This window comes from Oncorhynchus gorbuscha, linkage group LG18 (genome assembly GCF_021184085.1).
Source record: "Oncorhynchus gorbuscha isolate QuinsamMale2020 ecotype Even-year linkage group LG18, OgorEven_v1.0, whole genome shotgun sequence".
Lineage (NCBI taxonomy): Eukaryota > Metazoa > Chordata > Actinopteri > Salmoniformes > Salmonidae > Oncorhynchus > Oncorhynchus gorbuscha.
Window position 1 is genome coordinate 47,747,696 of NC_060190.1, and position 19,380 is coordinate 47,767,075.

At 44.2% G+C, this 19,380-nt stretch overlaps 1 protein-coding gene across 2 annotated transcripts in view; it reads left to right on the forward strand.

Annotated features, from left to right (window-relative positions):
* Positions 1 to 19,380, forward strand: part of LOC124003401 (rho guanine nucleotide exchange factor 25-like) — a 67,168-nt gene that overhangs the window by 33,330 nt on the left and 14,458 nt on the right. Inside the window, exons 2-7 of one of the 2 annotated variants that reach the window (XM_046311630.1) lie at positions 977 to 1,296; positions 1,582 to 1,686; positions 13,446 to 13,573; positions 13,965 to 14,031; positions 14,293 to 14,396; positions 16,972 to 17,041. In XM_046311630.1, coding sequence (XP_046167586.1) covers positions 977 to 1,296; positions 1,582 to 1,686; positions 13,446 to 13,573; positions 13,965 to 14,031; positions 14,293 to 14,396; positions 16,972 to 17,041 — 794 coding nt within the window. The remainder of the gene's footprint in view (positions 1 to 976; positions 1,297 to 1,581; positions 1,687 to 13,445; positions 13,574 to 13,964; positions 14,032 to 14,292; positions 14,397 to 16,971; positions 17,042 to 19,380) is intronic. The other variant, XM_046311631.1, reaches the window with a different exon arrangement.

The window sequence follows — 19,380 nt, forward strand, 5'->3', positions numbered from 1 at the left end:
ATGATTGGACCAAGATGCAGCGTGGTATGTTTCCATCCCTTTTATTTGGAAGAGAAACTTAAAGAACAAAAACAATAAAGTGAACAAACGAAACGTGACGCTCAAAGTAGTGCTCGCAGGCAACTATACCTAAACAAGATCCCACAAAGCACAACGGAGAAATGGCTACCTAAATATGATCCCCAATCAGAAACAACGATAAATAGCTGCCTCTGATTGGGAACCATACCAGGCCAAAATAGACATATAATTCCCCTAGACAACCCACCCTTAATCACACCCCGACCTAACCAACATAGAGAATAAACAGCTCTCTATGGTCAGGGCGTGACAAGAAGGCTAAGATTTTTGAGTGTGAACTGTATTACTGTACTGTATTGTATTATACTGCATTATATGGACTGGAATTAAAGCAACGATATTTGAGTGATCGGTTGTTTTAAAACTCAGTGAAGCAGTGCCCTTCTCTTCATCTACTGCCTTCCATTGTGCTGTAGTAAGTACACAGCAAACTAACAGACAGCGCTGCTGTAGATAAACACTGTCCAAATACATCTCTGAAGTATCTTGTTCTCTTAGTTTGTTTCCTTACTCTGTGGAGTGAGTTTCCACCTATCACTTTCATACAGTCAAAGAATGTGGTTTATTTCGTCCCAGCATGTGACTCCCTGTGCTGCATTGGTAGAAATACTTTATCGGCTTAAAACAGGAAATTGAAGCACATTTTTGTGAGGTGGAAAGGCAATATCTACCTGAGAGCTCTGTGTGGGTTAGAAAAAGGGCCTGGTTGCTGAAGTTAGTAGAGTAATATTATTACATTAGTCTATAATTCCAAGGTATTCAAAGGAAATAACCAACAGGAAAACCTGCACTTAAATCAAGTCCAAGTGGGAGCCATCCATCATTTTTGTCGGACTCAATAACCTCAATAACTGAATAACCAAAACATGTATCTCTCTCTCTCTCTCCTCTGTAGAGTCATACTCGGCGGCAGGCAGTGAGGGCAGCATTACCCCATCCGTAGGCTCCATAGCCCCCCAGGCCTCGGGCAGCTCCAGACCCTGCTCTCCCTCCTCCCCAGGGGGATCGCGGCACTCTGTCAGTGCCCTGAAGAAATGGCTCACCATGCCCGTCTGCAAGCTGAGTGTGAGAGGAGGGGATGGGAAGGGAGTCAGGCAGGTCCACAGGCTGGATGGGAAGCAACCCTCTACCCATCTACCTCTCGGACAGGCCCTAGGAAGGCCTCTGGAGCAGGGGGAGAACTACACCATCCTCCCCTGCACTGATGGAGACCTGGTGAGGCTTCGCTATAGTATAATTGCCTTAATATTGCTGGACCCCAGGAAGAGTAGCTTCTGCCTTGGCAGCAGCTAATGGGGATCCATAATAAATACAAATACAAAATATAGCCTGGGAAACCACACAAGGGTTTTTATAAAACTGCAGTTTATGGTTTTAGTTATACATCACCTGTTCAGGACAGACTCCTGGCTCTACCAACGACAATATGCATTACGAAGTAACCAGGATATGTTAAGCGTGTTTGTGTGTGTTATGTTGTGTATGTTGTGTGATGTGCAGGGGTGGAATGATGGTCTGGTGAGTCCAGCAGCGTACTCTCCAGCACCCACCCTCTGCCATAGCTACCTATCTGACCTGCTGCAGAACAGGGACACACATAGTCTGGTAAGGAGTACACACACACACACACACACACACACACACACACACACACACACACACACACACACACACACACACACACACACACACACACACACACACACACACACACACACACACACACACACACACACACACACACACACACACACACACACACACACACACACACACACACACACACACACACACACTGAGCAGACAGTGGACACTGCAGTCCTTTGTTAGAGCTCTGTACTCCAAGACTGATTCTGTGTTGGTTGAGAGAACAGAGAGAGAGAGACTACACAGCTGTCAGACCACTCATGTCCCTGTTAGTCAAGCACTTGCACTGAGGCTGAAAGAACTCCCTTTGAAACCCCCATTAATCTTTAATAAGGAGGAAGGGAGAGAGGGGAGAGAGAGAAAGAGAGAGAAATAGGGAGGGAGAGAGAGAAAGAGAGAATCCTGACCCACAGAGGAAGCAAAGGAGAATGGACCATAAATAGATGTAAAGTCAGAAACAACAAGTCTCTCCTCATGTAACCTGGGCAACAGCTTATTGATTAACGCAACAAAAAAATAAGAAATTAGAGCATGAACACAGAAACAGATCACATAAGCAATGCTAGAGTCATCAACCAAACCAGAGGAGAATTCTAATGTTTATCATACAAAACTATTTCTCCCACAAATACAATCTGGGAATGCTGTACAGTATATTCAGTATATTTGGCTCAACTTCACCCAAGCCTTAACTTCCAAGAACAAATTTGCCTTGTGAATCATTGTACACATAAACACACACAAATACACACTCTCTCCCTCTATCTCTAAACAGGAGAAACCTGTCGACCACCTTCCCAGTAAGCAAAATGACATTTTAGGTGCTGAATGAAAGGTGAAAAGACATCCTCTCCAGATGTCGAAAATACGGTACCAGTCAAAAGTGTAGACACGCCGACTCATTCAAGGGCTTTTCTTTATGTTTGACTATTTTCTACATTGTAGAATAATAGTGAAAACATCAAAACTATGAAATAACACATGGGGAATTAGTAGGAGTGTGCAAAGCTGTCATCAAGGCTGGGTGGCTACTATGAAAAAGCTCAAATATAAAATATATTTAGATTTGTTTAGCACTTTTTTGGTTACTACATGATTCCATGTGTTATTTCATGATTTTGGTGTCTTCACTATTATTCTACAATATAGAAAATAGTAAAAATAAAGAAAAACCCTTGAATGAGTATGTGTGTCCAAACCTTTGACTGGTACTGTATGTATTTTATGGATGTTGAACTCAGGTGAATTTTAGGTGTTGGATGAAAGTTGAAAATATTTTTCAGTCATTTATTTCATGGCCAAATCGCAAATACATTCTCAATTAAGTAAAAATGATATCATAATCATTTTTCAAGCCTCTTAATACAGGTAAAAGGAGCCAACTAAAGATTGCAACAGAATATTTATTATTGCTCCCATTTGTCCCATGTACTTAAGTTCGTCTTTTCAAAAGCTTTAAAACTGACAGCGATGATGTGCGAAGTAGTCAAGTCCGCAGACTAAATCAACAGACCACTTCAACTACAATGACATACTCTGTAACTGTTACAGATGTATTTTCATGCTATGACTGTGATACAGTGGTTGAATGCACTGACTGTACTGTAAGTTGCTCAGGATAAGAGCGTCTACTGAATGACCGAAATGTAAGTGTAAAAATAAACCATTACAAAGTATGCTGTGTATTATTGTAATGAGCCCCGCCCCCAAACAAGTACACATTTTGGTTGGTGTCCAAGTCTGAAAAAATCATAGACTTCTAGGCTATGTTTCCCAAGTTTGAACATCACAGTACTGTACTGCACTGTTTAGTACAGTGGAGAACAGTACAGTACTGTATGGTACGGTACAGGACAGTAATTTAATTCAGTACAGTAGAGTACAGTGCAGTATTGTTTAATTCAGTAGAGTACAGTACAGTAGAGTTTAATTCAGTAGAGTAGAGTACAATACAGTTTAGTTCAGTAGAGTACATTAAAGTAAAGTAGGGTACAATACAGTACACCATACTTTATTTTTCTTTACTGTACTGTACTGTACTATATTCAACTTTTCTTTACCGTACTGTGTACTGTACTGTACTGTACTGTAATGTACTGTATTCTGTATGTTTGGACCAAATATAGGCCGGTCCGGACCAGACGTCTGTGGACATTGAAAGCAATGCCGGTCCAGACCGGACCAAACCTGAACCAATTATATACGTCTATGTTTGGGTCAAATATAGGCAAGTCGGACTGGACGTTTGTTGACGTTGAAATCAAGCCTGGTCCAAACTGCACCAAAAAAAGACAACCAAAAGACGTTGCCATCTGTAAATGCTTGGTGGGTTAAAACTAACCCACATAATGTTCTGAGAACCGTATGTTTCTTAGAGCTTGGTGAGAGAGTGGTTGTCCTATGGTTATTTTGCATACAACCTTCCCACAACATTCTGTAAGGGGTGCATGATAGTTGCTTGGCTTTGGAACATTCTCAACCATTCTCAGAACATTAATAAAACCTCCCAGGAAAACTTTCAGGGAACCATAGTATAAAATTCTCTGAACCACCATATAACTAAAAATGTACCATCCCAGAACAGGCAAAATGTTCACTTCAGTTCTAAGAACGTTCACATTTTTAAAAAAATATTTTTCCGGGCAGGAAATGTATATCTTTGTCTCCACAACCAATGGGAACCCAAAAACGTACATTCCCACAACTTCCAAGAAACCAAATGTGATAGCTGGGAAACAACCTTTAGAAAGCCATTCAATAGTGTCGGCTATTCCAGGCCGCATTTGGAAGTGATCAAGTAGCAAAGCTGCAGTCAGCCCCGGACAGCCTGTTGCCTCCACAGATTCACTGGAGAGCTGAAAACAGGGTCAGGGCTGGGGGTGAAGGACTGGAGGGGTGGGTGGAGTGGGTGGAGTGGGGTTAGTAGAGTAGAGGTCCATGGTAGACTATGGTGTGGGGGTTAGAGTAAGGGCCTACAGGGGTGCTGGGTAGAACAGGGGTAGGAAGCAGACCTAGGGGCAGAGAGAGGAGGAGGGAGGAGAAGTGGGTAATTGTGGATAGAACAGAAACCAGGGAAGGCTGGCAGGCTGTCAAGGGAAGGGAAGAGGGAGGTAAAGGAGGACTGGAGCTCAGAATAGGGTATTTTGCATTAGTCTAGACCAGGCTTGGAGAGACTGGAGAATTCAGAGGAAGGAATTAGAGGAAATAGAGGGAGGCTTTAGGAAGTGATAGAGGGAATAGGCCAGGGCTAGAAATGTCTACTCATTCACTCCTTCCTCTTAACTTTTACCAGAACTCCACAGTTTACACAACGACACATTCTGACCACTGAAACTCTCCATGACTCAGGAGGGTCAATAAATATGTAAATGTTCAGGGCTCTCATCACTGCCCTACCTTTACCTCCCCTCCACGGTCAGCAGAGACACCACCGGGCTGAGCTGCCATGAATAGGCTGCTTCACTAGGTCCATCAGGAGCTCTGCCATCCCTTTAACACAGATTAGGTACTGGTGAATATACCTACTGTCTGTGAGCTGCCTGTCAGTGGTAACATTAGGATATGAGGAAGCATGAGCCAAATGCACTACGGACATTATGGACATCAGCGCCCATGTGTGTGTGTGTGTGTGTGTGTGTGTGTGTGTGTGTGTGTGTGTGTGTGTGTGTGTGTGTGTGTGTGTGTGTGTGTGTGTGTGTGTGTGTGTGTGTGTGTGTGTGTGTGTGTGTGTGTGTGTGTGTGTGTGTGTGTGTGTGTGTGTCAGTTTGGGATGTTTATCATGACTGGTCACTGAATAGGTGGAAGTGATGGAAGGAGGACTTTACCCAGCATTGAAGAAGAAAAGGAGAACATGGAGATGCCAGTTCGTTGAGATAGAGTGAGAGGGCATGTGAGCCAACGTACGGGAGCATAAGGGAGGACGAAGGGGGACAGCACAAGGCCAGGAGAGAGAGAGTGAGAGAGCATGTGAGCTAACGTACGAGAGCATAAGGGAGGACGAAGGGGGACAGCACAAGGCCAGGAGAGATAGAGTGAGAGGGCATGTGAGCCAACGTACGAGAGCATAAGGGAGGACGAAGGGGGACAGCACAAGGCCAGGAGAGATAGAGTGAGAGGGCATGTGAGCCAACGTATGGGAGCATAAGGGAGGACGAAGGGGGACAGCACAAGGCCAGGGGAGAGAGAGTTAGAGGGCATGTGAGCCAACGTACGAGAGCATAAGGGAGAACGAAGGGGGACAGCACAAGGCCAGGGGAGAGAGAGTGAGAGGGCATGTGAGCCAACGTATGGGAGCATAAGGGAGGACGAAGGGGGACAGCACGAGGCCAGGGGAGAGAGAGTGCTTGTCAATAAACTGACTGAATGGGAGGATTGGTGTAGTAAGGTAGAGAGAGGGATTGTCCATAAACTGACTGAATGGAAGGATTAGTGTAGTAAGGTAGAGAGAGGGATTGTCCATAAACTGACTGAATGGGAGGATTAGTGTAGTAAGGTAGAGAGAGGGATTGTCCATAAACTGACTGAATGGGAGGATTAGTGTAGTAAGGTAGAGAGAGGGATTCTCCATAAACTGACTGAATGGGAGGATTCGTGTAGTAAGGTAGAGAGAGGGATTCTCCATAAACTGACTGAATGGGAGGAAGTGTAGTAAGGTAGAGAGGGATTCTCCATAAACTGACTGAATGGGAGGATTCGTGTAGTAAAGTAGAGAGAGGGATTGTCCATAAACTGACTGAATGGGAGGATTAGTGTAGTAAGGAGAGGGATTCTCCATAAACTGACTGAATGGGAGGATTCGTGTAGTAAGGTAGAGAGAGGGATTGTCCATAAACTGACTGAATGGGAGGATTAGTGTAGTAAGGTAGAGAGGGATTCTCCATAAACTGACTGAATGGGAGGATTCGTGTAGTAAGGTAGAGAGAGGATTCTCCATAAACTGACTGAATGGGAGGATTCGTGTAGTAAGGTAGAGAGGGATTCTCCATAAACTGACTGAATGGGAGGATTCGTGTAGTAAGGTAGAGAGAGGGATTCTCCATAAACTGACTGAATGGGAGGATTAGTGTAGTAAGGTAGAGAGAGGGATTCTCCATAAACTGACTGAATGGGAGGATTCGTGTAGTAAGGTAGAGAGAGGGATTCTCCATAAACTGACTGAATGGGAGGATTCGTGTAGTAAGGTAGAGAGAGGGATTCTCCATAAACTGACTGAATGGGAGGATTCGTGTAGTAAGGTAGAGAGAGGATTCTCCATAAACTGACTGAATGGGAGGATTCGTGTAGTAAGGTGGGAGGATTCTCCATAAACTGACTGAATGGGAGGTGTAGTAAGGTAGAGAGAGGGATTCTCCATAAACTGACTGAATGGGAGGATTGTGTAGTAAGGTAGAGAGAGGGATTCTCCATAAACTGACTGAATGGGAGGATTCGTGTAGTAAGGTAGAGAGGGATTCTCCATAAACTGACTGAATGGGAGGATTCGTGTAGTAAGGTAGAGAGAGGGATTCTCCATAAACTGACTGAATGGGAGGATTAGTGTAGTAAGGTAGAGAGAGGGATTCTCCATAAACTGACTGAATGGGAGGATTAGTGTAGTAAGGTAGAGAGAGGGATTCTCCATAAACTGACTGAATGGGATGTAGTAAGGTAGAGGAGGATTCTCCATAAACTGACTGAATGGGAGGATTCGTGTAGTAAGGTAGAGAGAGGGATTCTCCATAAACTGACTGAATGGGAGGATTCGTGTAGTAAGGTAGAGAGAGGATTCTCCATAAACTGACTGAATGGGAGGATTCGTGTAGTAAGGTAGAGAGAGGGATTGTCCATAAACTGACTGAATGGGAGGATTCGTGTAGTAAGGTAGAGAGAGGGATTCTCCATAAACTGACTGAATGGGAGGATTCGTGTAGTAAGGTAGAGAGAGGGATTCTCCATAAACTGACTGAATGGGAGGAGGTAGTAAGGTAGAGAGAGGGATTCTCCATAAACTGACTGAATGGGAGGATTCGTGTAGTAAGGTAGAGAGAGGGATTCTCCATAAACTGACTGAATGGGAGGATTCGTGTAGTAAGGTAGAGAGAGGGATTCTCCATAAACTGACTGAATGGGAGGATTCGTGATTCTCCATAGTAAAGTAGAGGGATTGTCCATAAACTGACTGAATGGGAGGATTAGTGTAGTAAGGTAGAGAGAGGGATTCTCCATAAACTGACTGAATGGGAGGATTCGTGTAGTAAGGTAGAGAGAGGGATTCTCCATAAACTGACTGAATGGGAGGATTAGTGTAGTAAGGTAGAGAGAGGGATTCTCCATAAACTGACTGAATGGGAGGATTCGTGTAGTAAGGTAGAGAGAGGGATTATCCATAAACTGACTGAATGGGAGGATTTGTGTAGTAAGGTAGAGAGAGGGATTCTCCATAAACTGACTGAATGGGAGGATTCGTGTAGTAAGGTAGAGAGAGGGATTCTCCATAAACTGACTGAATGGGAGGATTCGTGTAGTAAGGTAGAGAGAGGGATTCTCCATAAACTGACTGAATGGGAGGATTCGTGTAGTAAGGTAGAGAGAGGGATTCTCCATAAACTGACTGAATGGGAGGATTCGTGTAGTAAGGTAGAGAGAGGGATTGTCCATAAACTGACTGAATGGGAGGATTCGTGTAGTAAGGTAGAGAGAGGGATTGTCCATAAACTGACTGAATGGGAGGATTCGTGTAGTAAGGTAGAGAGAGGGATTGTCCATAAACTGACTGAATGGGAGGATTCGTGTAGTAAGGTAGAGAGGGATTCTCCATAAACTGACTGAATGGGAGGATTCGTGTAGTAAGGTAGAGAGAGGGATTCTCCATAAACTGACTGAATGGGAGGATTCGTGTAGTAAGGTAGAGAGAGGGATTCTCCATAAACTGACTGAATGGGAGGATTCGTGTAGTAAGGTAGAGAGAGGGATTCTCCATAAACTGACTGAATGGGAGGATTCGTGTAGTAAGGTAGAGAGAGGGATTGAGTGGTGGTGCAAATAAATACAGAGGCGGCTTAGAAACAAAAGATTATATTCGTATTCCTATTCTAGATGACCCTGTGTATGAGGTGAAGACTCTCACTATTTCAGCCTGATATCACCTAGGCCAGTGTTTCCTAACTTGTAGCCCTACATCATGTTTCCATTGATCATCTTGAGATGTTTCTACAACATGATTGGAGTCAACCTGTAGTAAATTCAATTGAGTGAACATGATTTGGAAAGGCACACACCTTACGATATAAGGTCCCACAGTTGACAGTGCATGTCAGAGCAAAACCACGCCATGAGGTCGAAAGAATTGTCCGTAGAACTCCGAGACAGGATTGTGTCACGGCACAGATCTTGGGAAGTGCAGCAAAACATTTCTGCAACATTGAAGGTCCCAAGAACACAGGGGCTACAGTGGCCATTCTTAAATGGAAGAAGTTTGGAACCACCAAGACTCTTCCTGGAGCTGACCGCCCGCCCAAACTGAGCAATCGGGGGAGAAGGGCCTTGGTCAGGGAGGTGACCAGGAACCCGATGGTCACTCAAATCAAAACAAATAACTATTATAATATATTTTTTTAAATCAAAAATATATAATTTTAATGGTCACATACACATGGTTAGCAGATGTTAATGCGAGTGTAGCGAAATGCTTTTGCTTCTAGTTCCGACAATGCAGTAATAACCAACGAGTAATCTAACCTAACAATTCCACAACTACTACCTTATACACACAAGTGTAAAGAGATAAAGAATATGTACATAAAGATATATGAATGAGTGATGGTACAGAACGGCATAGGCAAGATGCAGTAGATGGTATCGAGTACAGTATATACATACGAGATGAGTAATGTAGGGTATGTAAACATAAAAGTGGCATAGTTTAAAGTGGCTTGTGATACATGTATTAAATAGAGATGGCAAGATGCAGTAGATTATATAGAGTATATTATATACATATGAGATGAGTAATGCAGGGTATGTAAACATTATATTAAGTGGCATTGTTTAAAGTAGCTAGTGATACATTTATGACATCAAATGTTTTATTATTAAGTGGCTAGAGATTTGAGTCAGTATGTTTGCAGCAGCCACTCAATGTTAGTGATGGCTGTTTAACAGTCTGATGGCCTTGAGATAGAAGCTGTTTTTCAGTCTCTCGGTCCCAGCTTTGAATCACCTGTACTGACCTCGCCTTCTGGATGATTGCGGGGTGAACAGGCAGTGGCTCGGGTGGTTGTTGTCCTTGATGATCTTTTTGGCCTTCCTGTGACATCAGGTGGTGTAGGTGTCCTGGAGGGCAGGTAGTTTGCCCCCAAGTTTGTGAGTGTTTTTGGTGATAAGCCAAATTTCTTCAGCCTCCTGAGGTTCATCTCCTTTGATTTGTTGATGTTAAGTGTGAGGTTATTTTCCTGACACCACAATCCGAGGGCCCTCACCTCCCTGTAAGCCGTCTCGTTGTTGTTGATAATCAAGTCTACCACTGTAGTGTCTTCTGCAAACTTGTTGATTGAGTTGGAGGCGTGCATGACCACGCAGTCATGGGTGAGCAGGGAGTACAGGAGAGGGCTGAGAACACATCCTTGTGGGGCCCCAGTGTTGAGGATCAGCGGGGTGGAGATGTTGTTTCCCACCCTCACCAACTGGGGGCAGCCCGTTTGTCCAGGACCCAGTTGCACAGGGCGGGGTCGAGACCCAGGGTCTCAAGCTTAATGACGAGTTTGGAGGGTACTATGGTGTTAAATGCTGAGCTGTAGTCGATGGACAGCATTCTTATATAGGTTTTCCTCTTATCCAGATGGGTTTGGGCAGTGTGCAGTGTGATTGTGATTGCATCGTCTGTGGACCTATTGGGGCGGTATGCAAATTGGAGTGGGTCTAGGGTATCAGGTAGGGTGGAGTCTCTCAAAGCACTTCATGATGACGTAAGTGAGTGTTACGAGGCGATTGTCGTTTAGCTCAGTTACCTTAGCTTACTTGGGGACAGGAACAATGGTGGCCCTCAAAGCATGCGGGAAAAGCAGACTGAGATAGGGATTGATTGAATATGCCTGTAAACACACCAGCCAGCTGGTCTGCGCATGCTCTGAGGACGCAGCCTTGCGAGGGTTAACATGTTTAAATGTTTTACTCACATTGGCTGTGGTGAATGAGAGACCGCAGGTTTTGGTAGCGTGCCGTGTCAGTGGCACTGTATTGTCCTCAAAGCGAGCAAAGAAGTTGTTTAGTTTGTGTGGGAGCAAGACATCAGGGTCCGCGACGGTGCTGGTTTTCTTTTTGTAGTCTGTGATTGACTGTAGACCCTGCCACATACCTCTTGTGTCTGAGCCATTGAATTGTGACTCTATACTGACGCTTAGCTTGTTTGATTGCCTTGCAGAGAGAATAGGTACACTGTTTGTATTCGGTCATGTTTCCGGTCACCTTGCCCCGATTAAAAGCAGTGGTTTGCGCTTTCAGTTTTATGCGAATACTTCCATCAATCCAGGGTTTCTGGTTGGGGAAGGTTTTAATTGTCACCGTGGGCACAACATCACCGATGCACTTGCTAATAAACTCGCTCACTGAATCAGCGTATACATCAATGTTGTTGTACGACGCTATCCGGGAACATATCCCAGTCCACGTGATCGAAGCAATCTTGAAGCGTGGAATCAGATTGGTTGGACCAGTGTTGAACAGACCTGAACACGAGTGTTTGCTGTTTTAGTTTCTGTCTATTTGCTGAGAGCAACAAAATGAAGTTGTGGTCAGATTTGCCGAAAGGGGGGAGGGAGGGCTTTGTACGCGTCGCGGAAGTTAGAGTAACATTGATCCAGAATTTTTCCAGCCCGGGTCGCGCATTTGATATGCTGATAAAATCTAGGGAGCCTTGTTTTCAGATTAGCCTTGTTAAAATCCCCAGCTACAATAAATGCAGCCTCAGGATATGTGGTTTCCAGTTTACATAGAGTGCAATGAAATTCTCTCAGGGCCGTCGAGGTGTCTGCTTGGGGTGTGATGTACACGACTGTGATTATAATCGAAGAGAATTCTCTTGGTAGATAATGCGGTCGGCATTTAATTGTAAGGAATTCTAGGTCAGGTGAACAAAAGGATTTGAGTTCCTGTATGTTGTTATGATCACATCACGACTCGTTAATCATAAGGCATACACCCCTGCCCTTCTTCTTACCAGAGAGATGTTTGTTTATGTCGGCGCGATGCGTGAAGAAACCAGGTGGCTGTACCGACTCTGATAACGTATCCTGAGTGAGCCATGTTTCCGTGAAACAGAGAATGTTACAATCTCTGATGTCTCTATGGAAGGCATCCCTTGCTCGGATTTCATCTACCTTGTTGTCAAGAGACTGGACATTGGCAAGTAGTATACTCGGGAGCGGTGGGCGGTGTGCCCGTCTACGGAGCCTGACCAGAAGACCGCTCCGTCTGCCCCTTCTGGGGCGCCGTTGTTTTGGGTCGCCTGCTGGTATCCGATCCATTGTCTTGGGTGGCGGACCAAACAGAGGAGCCGCTTCGGGAAAGTAATATTCCTGGTCGTAATGTTGGTACGTTGACGTTGCTCTTATATCCAATAGTTCCTCCCAGATGTATGTAATATGACTTAAGATTTCCTGGGGTAACAGTGTAACAAATAATACTTTAAAAAACTAAATACTGCATAGTTTCCTAAAAACGCAAAGCGAGGCGACCATCTCTGTCGTCGCCAGATGTAGAGTGACACTCTGACAGAGCTCCTTCCAGTGACCAGACGAAAGCCACTCCTCAGTAAAAGGCACATGATAGTCTGCTTGGAATTTGCCAAAAGGCCCCTAAAGGACTCTCAGACCATGAGAAACAAAATTCTCTTGTCTGCTGAAACCAAGATTGAACTCTTTCAGTTTAAAATGTTTAATACATTTGCAAAACATTCTAAAAACCTGTTTTTGCTTTGTCATTATGGGGTATTGTGTGTAGGTTGATTGATGAGGGATTCAATTTAATTTGATCAATGTAATGCAAGTCAATTTGGAAAAAGCCAAGGTGTCTGAATAATTTCCAAATGCACTGTATGCTGTGGGGTGTACTCGAGGAATGGAGTTTGGAAACAATGACCTAGGGAACCCCTTTCTGGCACACAAAATGTACCCCTCGTTCTCCCTTTGTGTATCTGACTATTTGACTCTATTCATCATTTCGCTTTCAACACCTCCCTCACTCTCTCCAGTACATGTAAAACTCTAAAATAACCTCAGCAGTTTCAATAAAAAGGAGAGAGGGAGAGAGATAAATTAATAGAGGGAGAGAGATGGAAAAACGCTTATTGCTATCGGATTACTGTGGGTTTGGAGTGGCACAGCAGGCAGTATTTTTCCGAGAGGATAAGTAGTGAGGAGTCTCTCTCCTGGAACAGCCAACAGAATGCTGTCCTTTTCCTGAGGAGTCTCCCTCCTGGAACAACCCACAGGGTGCTGGCCTTGTACTGCACTCTCCCTATTTCCTCGCTAACATTCCCATGGACGTCTGCTTTCTGGATTAGGAACCAGCCGCCAGCCGCAGATGAGGTCCAGTTAATGAAGGGTCTGTTTTTCGGTCGGTCTGTTGGTCTGTCTGTCGGTCAGTCTGTCTGGCCTGGACTCTATACTCTCTTTGTACAGCAGCATATAGTCAATGGACCTGGAGTGAATACATGAGCTCACCTCTCCGCCCTCTGCTTTCAGAACCATCAATCTTCCACCATTCTCTTGGAAGAAGAAGATGGCTCCTCCCTGATTGATGACTCAACAAGCCAATGGTCAGCCACAATGGACAGTGAAGAGGACAGGAGGAGTGCCTTAGAGAAGAGCATGTAGGTGGTGGTGACCTCCACGTCAACCCACACTGTGTCCAGTCTTCATAGCCCCTATCTCATTAATGGACTGGACTGTCAGTTTTCCACCACAGTATAATGCAGCATCTGAGTGCTCCTGGTGCTTCAGCCATTAAGTCTCTGGTTGCTCCCCAACTGGAACTCTATTCCCTACACAGTGCACTCCTTGTTAAAAGTAGCACACTATAGGGAATAGGGCGTAATTTGGGGCGCAATTACTATGATGATGAGAGCTAACGGTGTGATGGAAGTGCAGGTTCCACTCTGGGAGAACCCCATCCCTCACTGTTATGAGAGAAGTCACACTGTTTAATGGCTGCCCTCTTTTACTGCAGCCAACTCTCTCTCTCTATCTCCCCCCTTTCCCCAGATATGTGCTGACAGAGCTGATAGAGACAGAGAAGATGTATGTTGACGACCTGGGATTCATAGTGGAGGTGTGTGACAAATCTATCATCTACCATGTTTGATGCAGACACCTTTCTTAGTTATTTGTATGATCTAAAGTACACTTCAAGTCTCCATTTTTTGTTATTTCATAGCAGTTGCCCTGTTTTCTCTACCATATACACAAAGATGACTATAGCCAGATGCTCTTCTGTGAAGTAGCCCTATTTTCCTTCCTGTGGTGGTGTGTGTGACCCCTCAGCACTGATCTATGCATGTATGTGTGTATGTGTCTCCTCTGCTCTGCCCAGGGCTACATGGCCAGCATGGCCAGTCAGGGGATCCCAGAAGACATGAAGGGCAAAGACAAGATAGTGTTTGGGAACATTCACCAGATCTATGACTGGCATAAAGAGTAGGTCGTGTGTGTGTGTGTGTGTGTGTGTGTGTGTGTGTGTGTGTGTGTGTGTGTGTGTGTGTGTGTGTGTGTGTGTGTGTGTGTGTGTGTGTGTGTGTGTGTGTGTGTGTGTGTGTGTGTGTGTGTGTGTGTGTGTGTGTGTGTGTGTGTGTGTACTGTACCTGTATATGTGTATACTGAGCACCCTTAATCTGAAGTGTTTCCTGTTTTGGAGTGCACACTGAGACTGGAGCATATTTATCAGCACTGTGTCAGACATTTCCTGTGTTCTGTGCGGACGTGTGTGCGTGTGTGTGCATATATTTCTCTCTCTCCTGTGTTTGTGTCTCTGTGTGTACATCTGAATCTAAAAACATTATGGGCACCTGCTCATGACATACTGTAGACTGACCAGGTGAATCCAGGTGAAAGCTATGATCCCTTATTAATGTTACATTCTCGTCAATCAGTGTAGCTGATGGGGAGGAGACAGGTTAAAGAAGGATTTTTAAGCCTTTAGACATGAATTGTGTATGTGTGCCATTCAAAAGCTGAATGGGCAAGACAAAATATTCAAGTGCCTTTGAACAGGGTATGGTAGTAGATGCCAGGTGCACGGATATGTGTGTGTCAAGAACTGCAACATTGCTGGGCTTTTCCACGGTCAACAGTTTCCCATGTGTATTACAGTTTTTTCTAACTGCTTACACATAAAATCTTTTCATGTCACACGATTTTTGAAACCTCTCACTCAAAGTGCAAAACTACACACCATATGTGAAAAACCATAAGCTATTTCTCAGCCTTTGACTCAGTTGTCAATTGCATAAAACACTTTTTTCAAAATACTACACACAATTCTCAACCTAAAACACAAAAATCTAACAGGAAGTGACTTGCTTTCCTTTTCCAAACACAACCAATCAAAATGCTACACTTATTCACCAGGTCACACACACACTCCTCACATGTGCAAACACTTATAGCTTAACTGATCACTAACCAATCACTGCTTTACTGTAGTATAGGCCTATAAATAGATCAAAGGTCAGATGACCTGTTTTGAACAATGGATGCCAACAATGGACAGAGAGCAAGAGGAGTAGGAGTAGGAGGAAGAGGATGAGGATGAGGACGAGGGCAAAGGCAAAGAAGAGAAGGAAGGAGAGGCATCTCTAATGAGATTAGGGCAAAATTTGTTGATCATGTGATCAACCACGGTTTGACCATGAGAGAGGCTGGACTGAGAATCCAGCCCGATTTGAGTCGATTTACAGTGGCGTCTATAATTCGAACCTTCAGAAATGAGAACAGGTATGCAACTATCTAATGAATATTTTAGCATTACAGTAATGTACTGTAAAATACGTATGACTTCATAGTATTGCATAAACATTTGTAACTCTCAGCCATCCATTTACTGCACTGCATTGAATGAATGATGTTGGTTATCATGCTGTACTACATTTTTTGTACATTGTTTACAGTTCCTATGCTGAACACATATTGTCTTTGAATTCTGTACAGAGTGGAAAGGCAAAGACATCATGGAGGACGAGGATGCTTGTTTACAGATGTACAAGAGACTGCAATTATACATATGGTCTATGTGGGGACATAGAGGTTGCCTCTGTCCAAGGTTGGATACGCCATGCTAGGAGATTCTTCCCTCGATGTTTGGCAAGAGAAAACCTATCATGTGATGTGGACGAAGTATCGTGGCCAGACTCAGGCCGGAGAAGAGATGAAGCGTAGCTTAGCACTGGTGACTGCGCCCCCCCTACCAATTCCTGTACTGCCCCCTTGGGACGCCACACACACAATTGTGTTCTTTACTGTATTCTAAAGAATATACTTTTGGTTTACATATCTTTATGGTTTTGTTGTATGCTACTGTATACAACAGTAATGTTTGGCCTAATAAATATTTTCTGTTTCTACATTGCATTGGTGTTTACAGTGTACTTGTTACCCCTCTCAGCCGATTACTTTCACTGTAGAACATTGTATTGAAATGTAGATATACGCCTATGAAAGACCAAAGAGCTTTAGATTGAGAACAACAGTGTTTACATGGTATATCCAAAAATGTAGTATTATGAAAGCAGTGTTTGCCATTTGATGCAAATGCTTCATTCTGACATGCGTTTATGGCATTTTGAATGCAGTATTACATTTTGAAGGAGATGTGAGGCATTTTGAATTTTGTGTGTGCAGTTTTGGGAATTGTGTGTAGAGTTTTGAAAAAAAGGAGACAGTTTTGAAAACTTGTGTAAGCAGTTGGAAAAAACTGTAAGAATGATCCACCACTCAACGGACATCAAGCCAAATTGACACAACTGGGAAGAATTGGCGTCAACATGGGCGAGCATCCCTGTGGAACGCTTTCGACACCTTGTATACTCCATGCCCCGACGAATTGAGGCTGTTCTGAGGGCAAAAGGGGATGCAACTCAATATTATGAAGGTGTTCTTACTGGTTTGTACTCTCTGGGGAAGTTGTGTGTGTGTGTGTGTCTATGTCTCTTCCCCTCTGCCTGTGTGTGTAGAAGAGTGTGTACTGGTTTTTGACCCTCTGCTCTGTGTGTCGTAGCTATCTTCTGGGGGAGCTGGAGAAGTGTGTGGCTGAGCCCAACAGACTGGCCCAACTCTTCATCAAGCATGTGAGTCTGTGTGTCTTGTGTGTGTGTGGCTAGTGTGTGTGTGTGCATGCGTGTGAGTGGACGTATGTGTTTGCACGTGTGTGTGTGTGTGTCTTTGTGCAAATGAGTGTGTGTGAGTTTGCACAAGTGTGATTTTTTGTTTGCAGACACACCATGAAAACCTAGCTCCTTTGATTGTGTTTGCTTGTATTTGGAATGAAGTTCCAGTGTTTATCTCTGTGTTTTTCTGTGTGTTTGGTAAGAAGTACTGGTCTCTGAAAACTGTTTAGAGCAGCCATGCTGGGGAGAGGACAGGAGAAAGCCAGTAGAATAATAATACGTGCAGGCATAATTATCAACAGAGCTTTTTACTATGCTGTGGTCACAGCTCACAGATCCAATTACAAAGAGCCAGTGTTAAAACGCCAGAATGTTGATGAAACTGTGGAACCAAATAAGCCAGAATAGCTCAATAAATGACATTGAAAGCAAATAAACAGCTGTGTTGGTACTTAGTGCACACTCACACACACACACACACGCACACGCACACGCACACGCACACGCACACGCACACGCACACGCACACGCACACGCACACACACACACACACACACACACACACACACACACACACACACACACACACACACACACACACACACACACACACACACACACACACACACACACACACACACACACACACACACACACACACACACACACACACACACAGCTGTGCTTTGTGTGCTGAGATCAGGATCTCACAGTAAAAATTGGTCCAAGTGAGAGGAAGAGCAGGACAGGACCGTGGCAGGAAACAGTCCGTGTACATGCAGGGGCACCCCCCCCTCCCCATTCCGAAATTGCATTTTTGTCCCCCCAGTTTATTCTTGGCGATACAAAATGCGATACAAAACGAGCCAACGATGTGCTTTAGGACCATGTAGACGCCTCCCAGCAGTCAGGTAGGCTGTTTGGAGTGTTTATCCGACTGGATAATAAAATAAACAAATATAATTACAATATGTCTCCCCCACTTCTAAAGCTAAAGTTGCTCCTCTTTCCACACGTACACACATTCATACATTATTTTCTATAGGCAAACACAGACTTTAATCCCAGGGAGTCGGAAGAGAAAGAGACGGTGTAAGAGAGGATGACGTGCGGTCACCCCTACATCGGCGAGTAGATAAACCACCTCTACCCTCGATTCTATTGGCGAATGTACAATCACTGGAAAACAAACTGGACGAGCTCTGTTCGAGATTATCCAAACAACAGGACCTGAAGAACTGTAATATCCGATGTTTCTTGGCTGAACAAAGACATGGATAATATACATCTGGCTGTTTTTTCTATGCATCGGCAGTACAAAACGGCAGCTTCGTGGAAGCTCAAGGGGGAGGTGTGTGTCTCTATGTTAACAACAGCTAGTGTGCAATCTCTAATATTAATGAACTCTAGAAGTCATGCTCGATAAGCTGTAGACCATACTATTTACCAAGAGAGTTTTCATCCACAGTATATTTTTCGTAGCTGTCTATTTACCCCCACACATCGATGCTGGTACTAAGATCGCACTCAACAAGCTGTATAGGGCCATAAGCAAACAGGAAAATGTTCATCTAGAGACAGCACTCCGAGGTGCCTGTGATTTTAATGCAGGGAAACTGAAATCCAGCTTACCTAATGTCTACCAGCATGTAACCCGTGCAACTATAGGCAAAAAAAACTCTAGATCACCTTTACTCCACAAACGGAAACTCATACAAAGCTCTCCCTCCATCCATTTAGCAAATCTGACCATAACTTTATCCTCCTGATTCCTGCTTACAAGCAAAAACTCAAACCGGAAGTACCAGTGATGCGCTCAATAGGGAAGTGGTCCGATGAAGCGGATGCTAAGCTACAGGACTGTTTCGTTAGCACAGACTGGAATATATTCCAGGATTAATCCGATGGCATTCAGGAGTTTACCATATCAGTCACCGGCTTCATTAATAAGCGCATCGACGATGTTGTCCCCACAGTGACCGTACGTACATATCCCAACCAGAAGCAATGGATTACAGGCAACATCCACACTGAGCTAAAGGCTAGTTCTGCCACTTCAAGGAGCGGAACACTAATCCGGACGCTTATAAGAAATCCCCCTAAGACCTCCAATGAGCCATCAAACAGGCAAAGCGCCAATAAAGAACTAAGATTTAATCCTCCTATTCCAGCCCTGATGTTTGTCTGATGTGGCAGGGCTTGCAAACTATCATGAATTACAAAGGGAAACCCTGTCGGGAGCTTCCCAATGACGCGAGCCTACCAGACGAGCTAAATTACCTCTATGCTTGCTTCCAGGC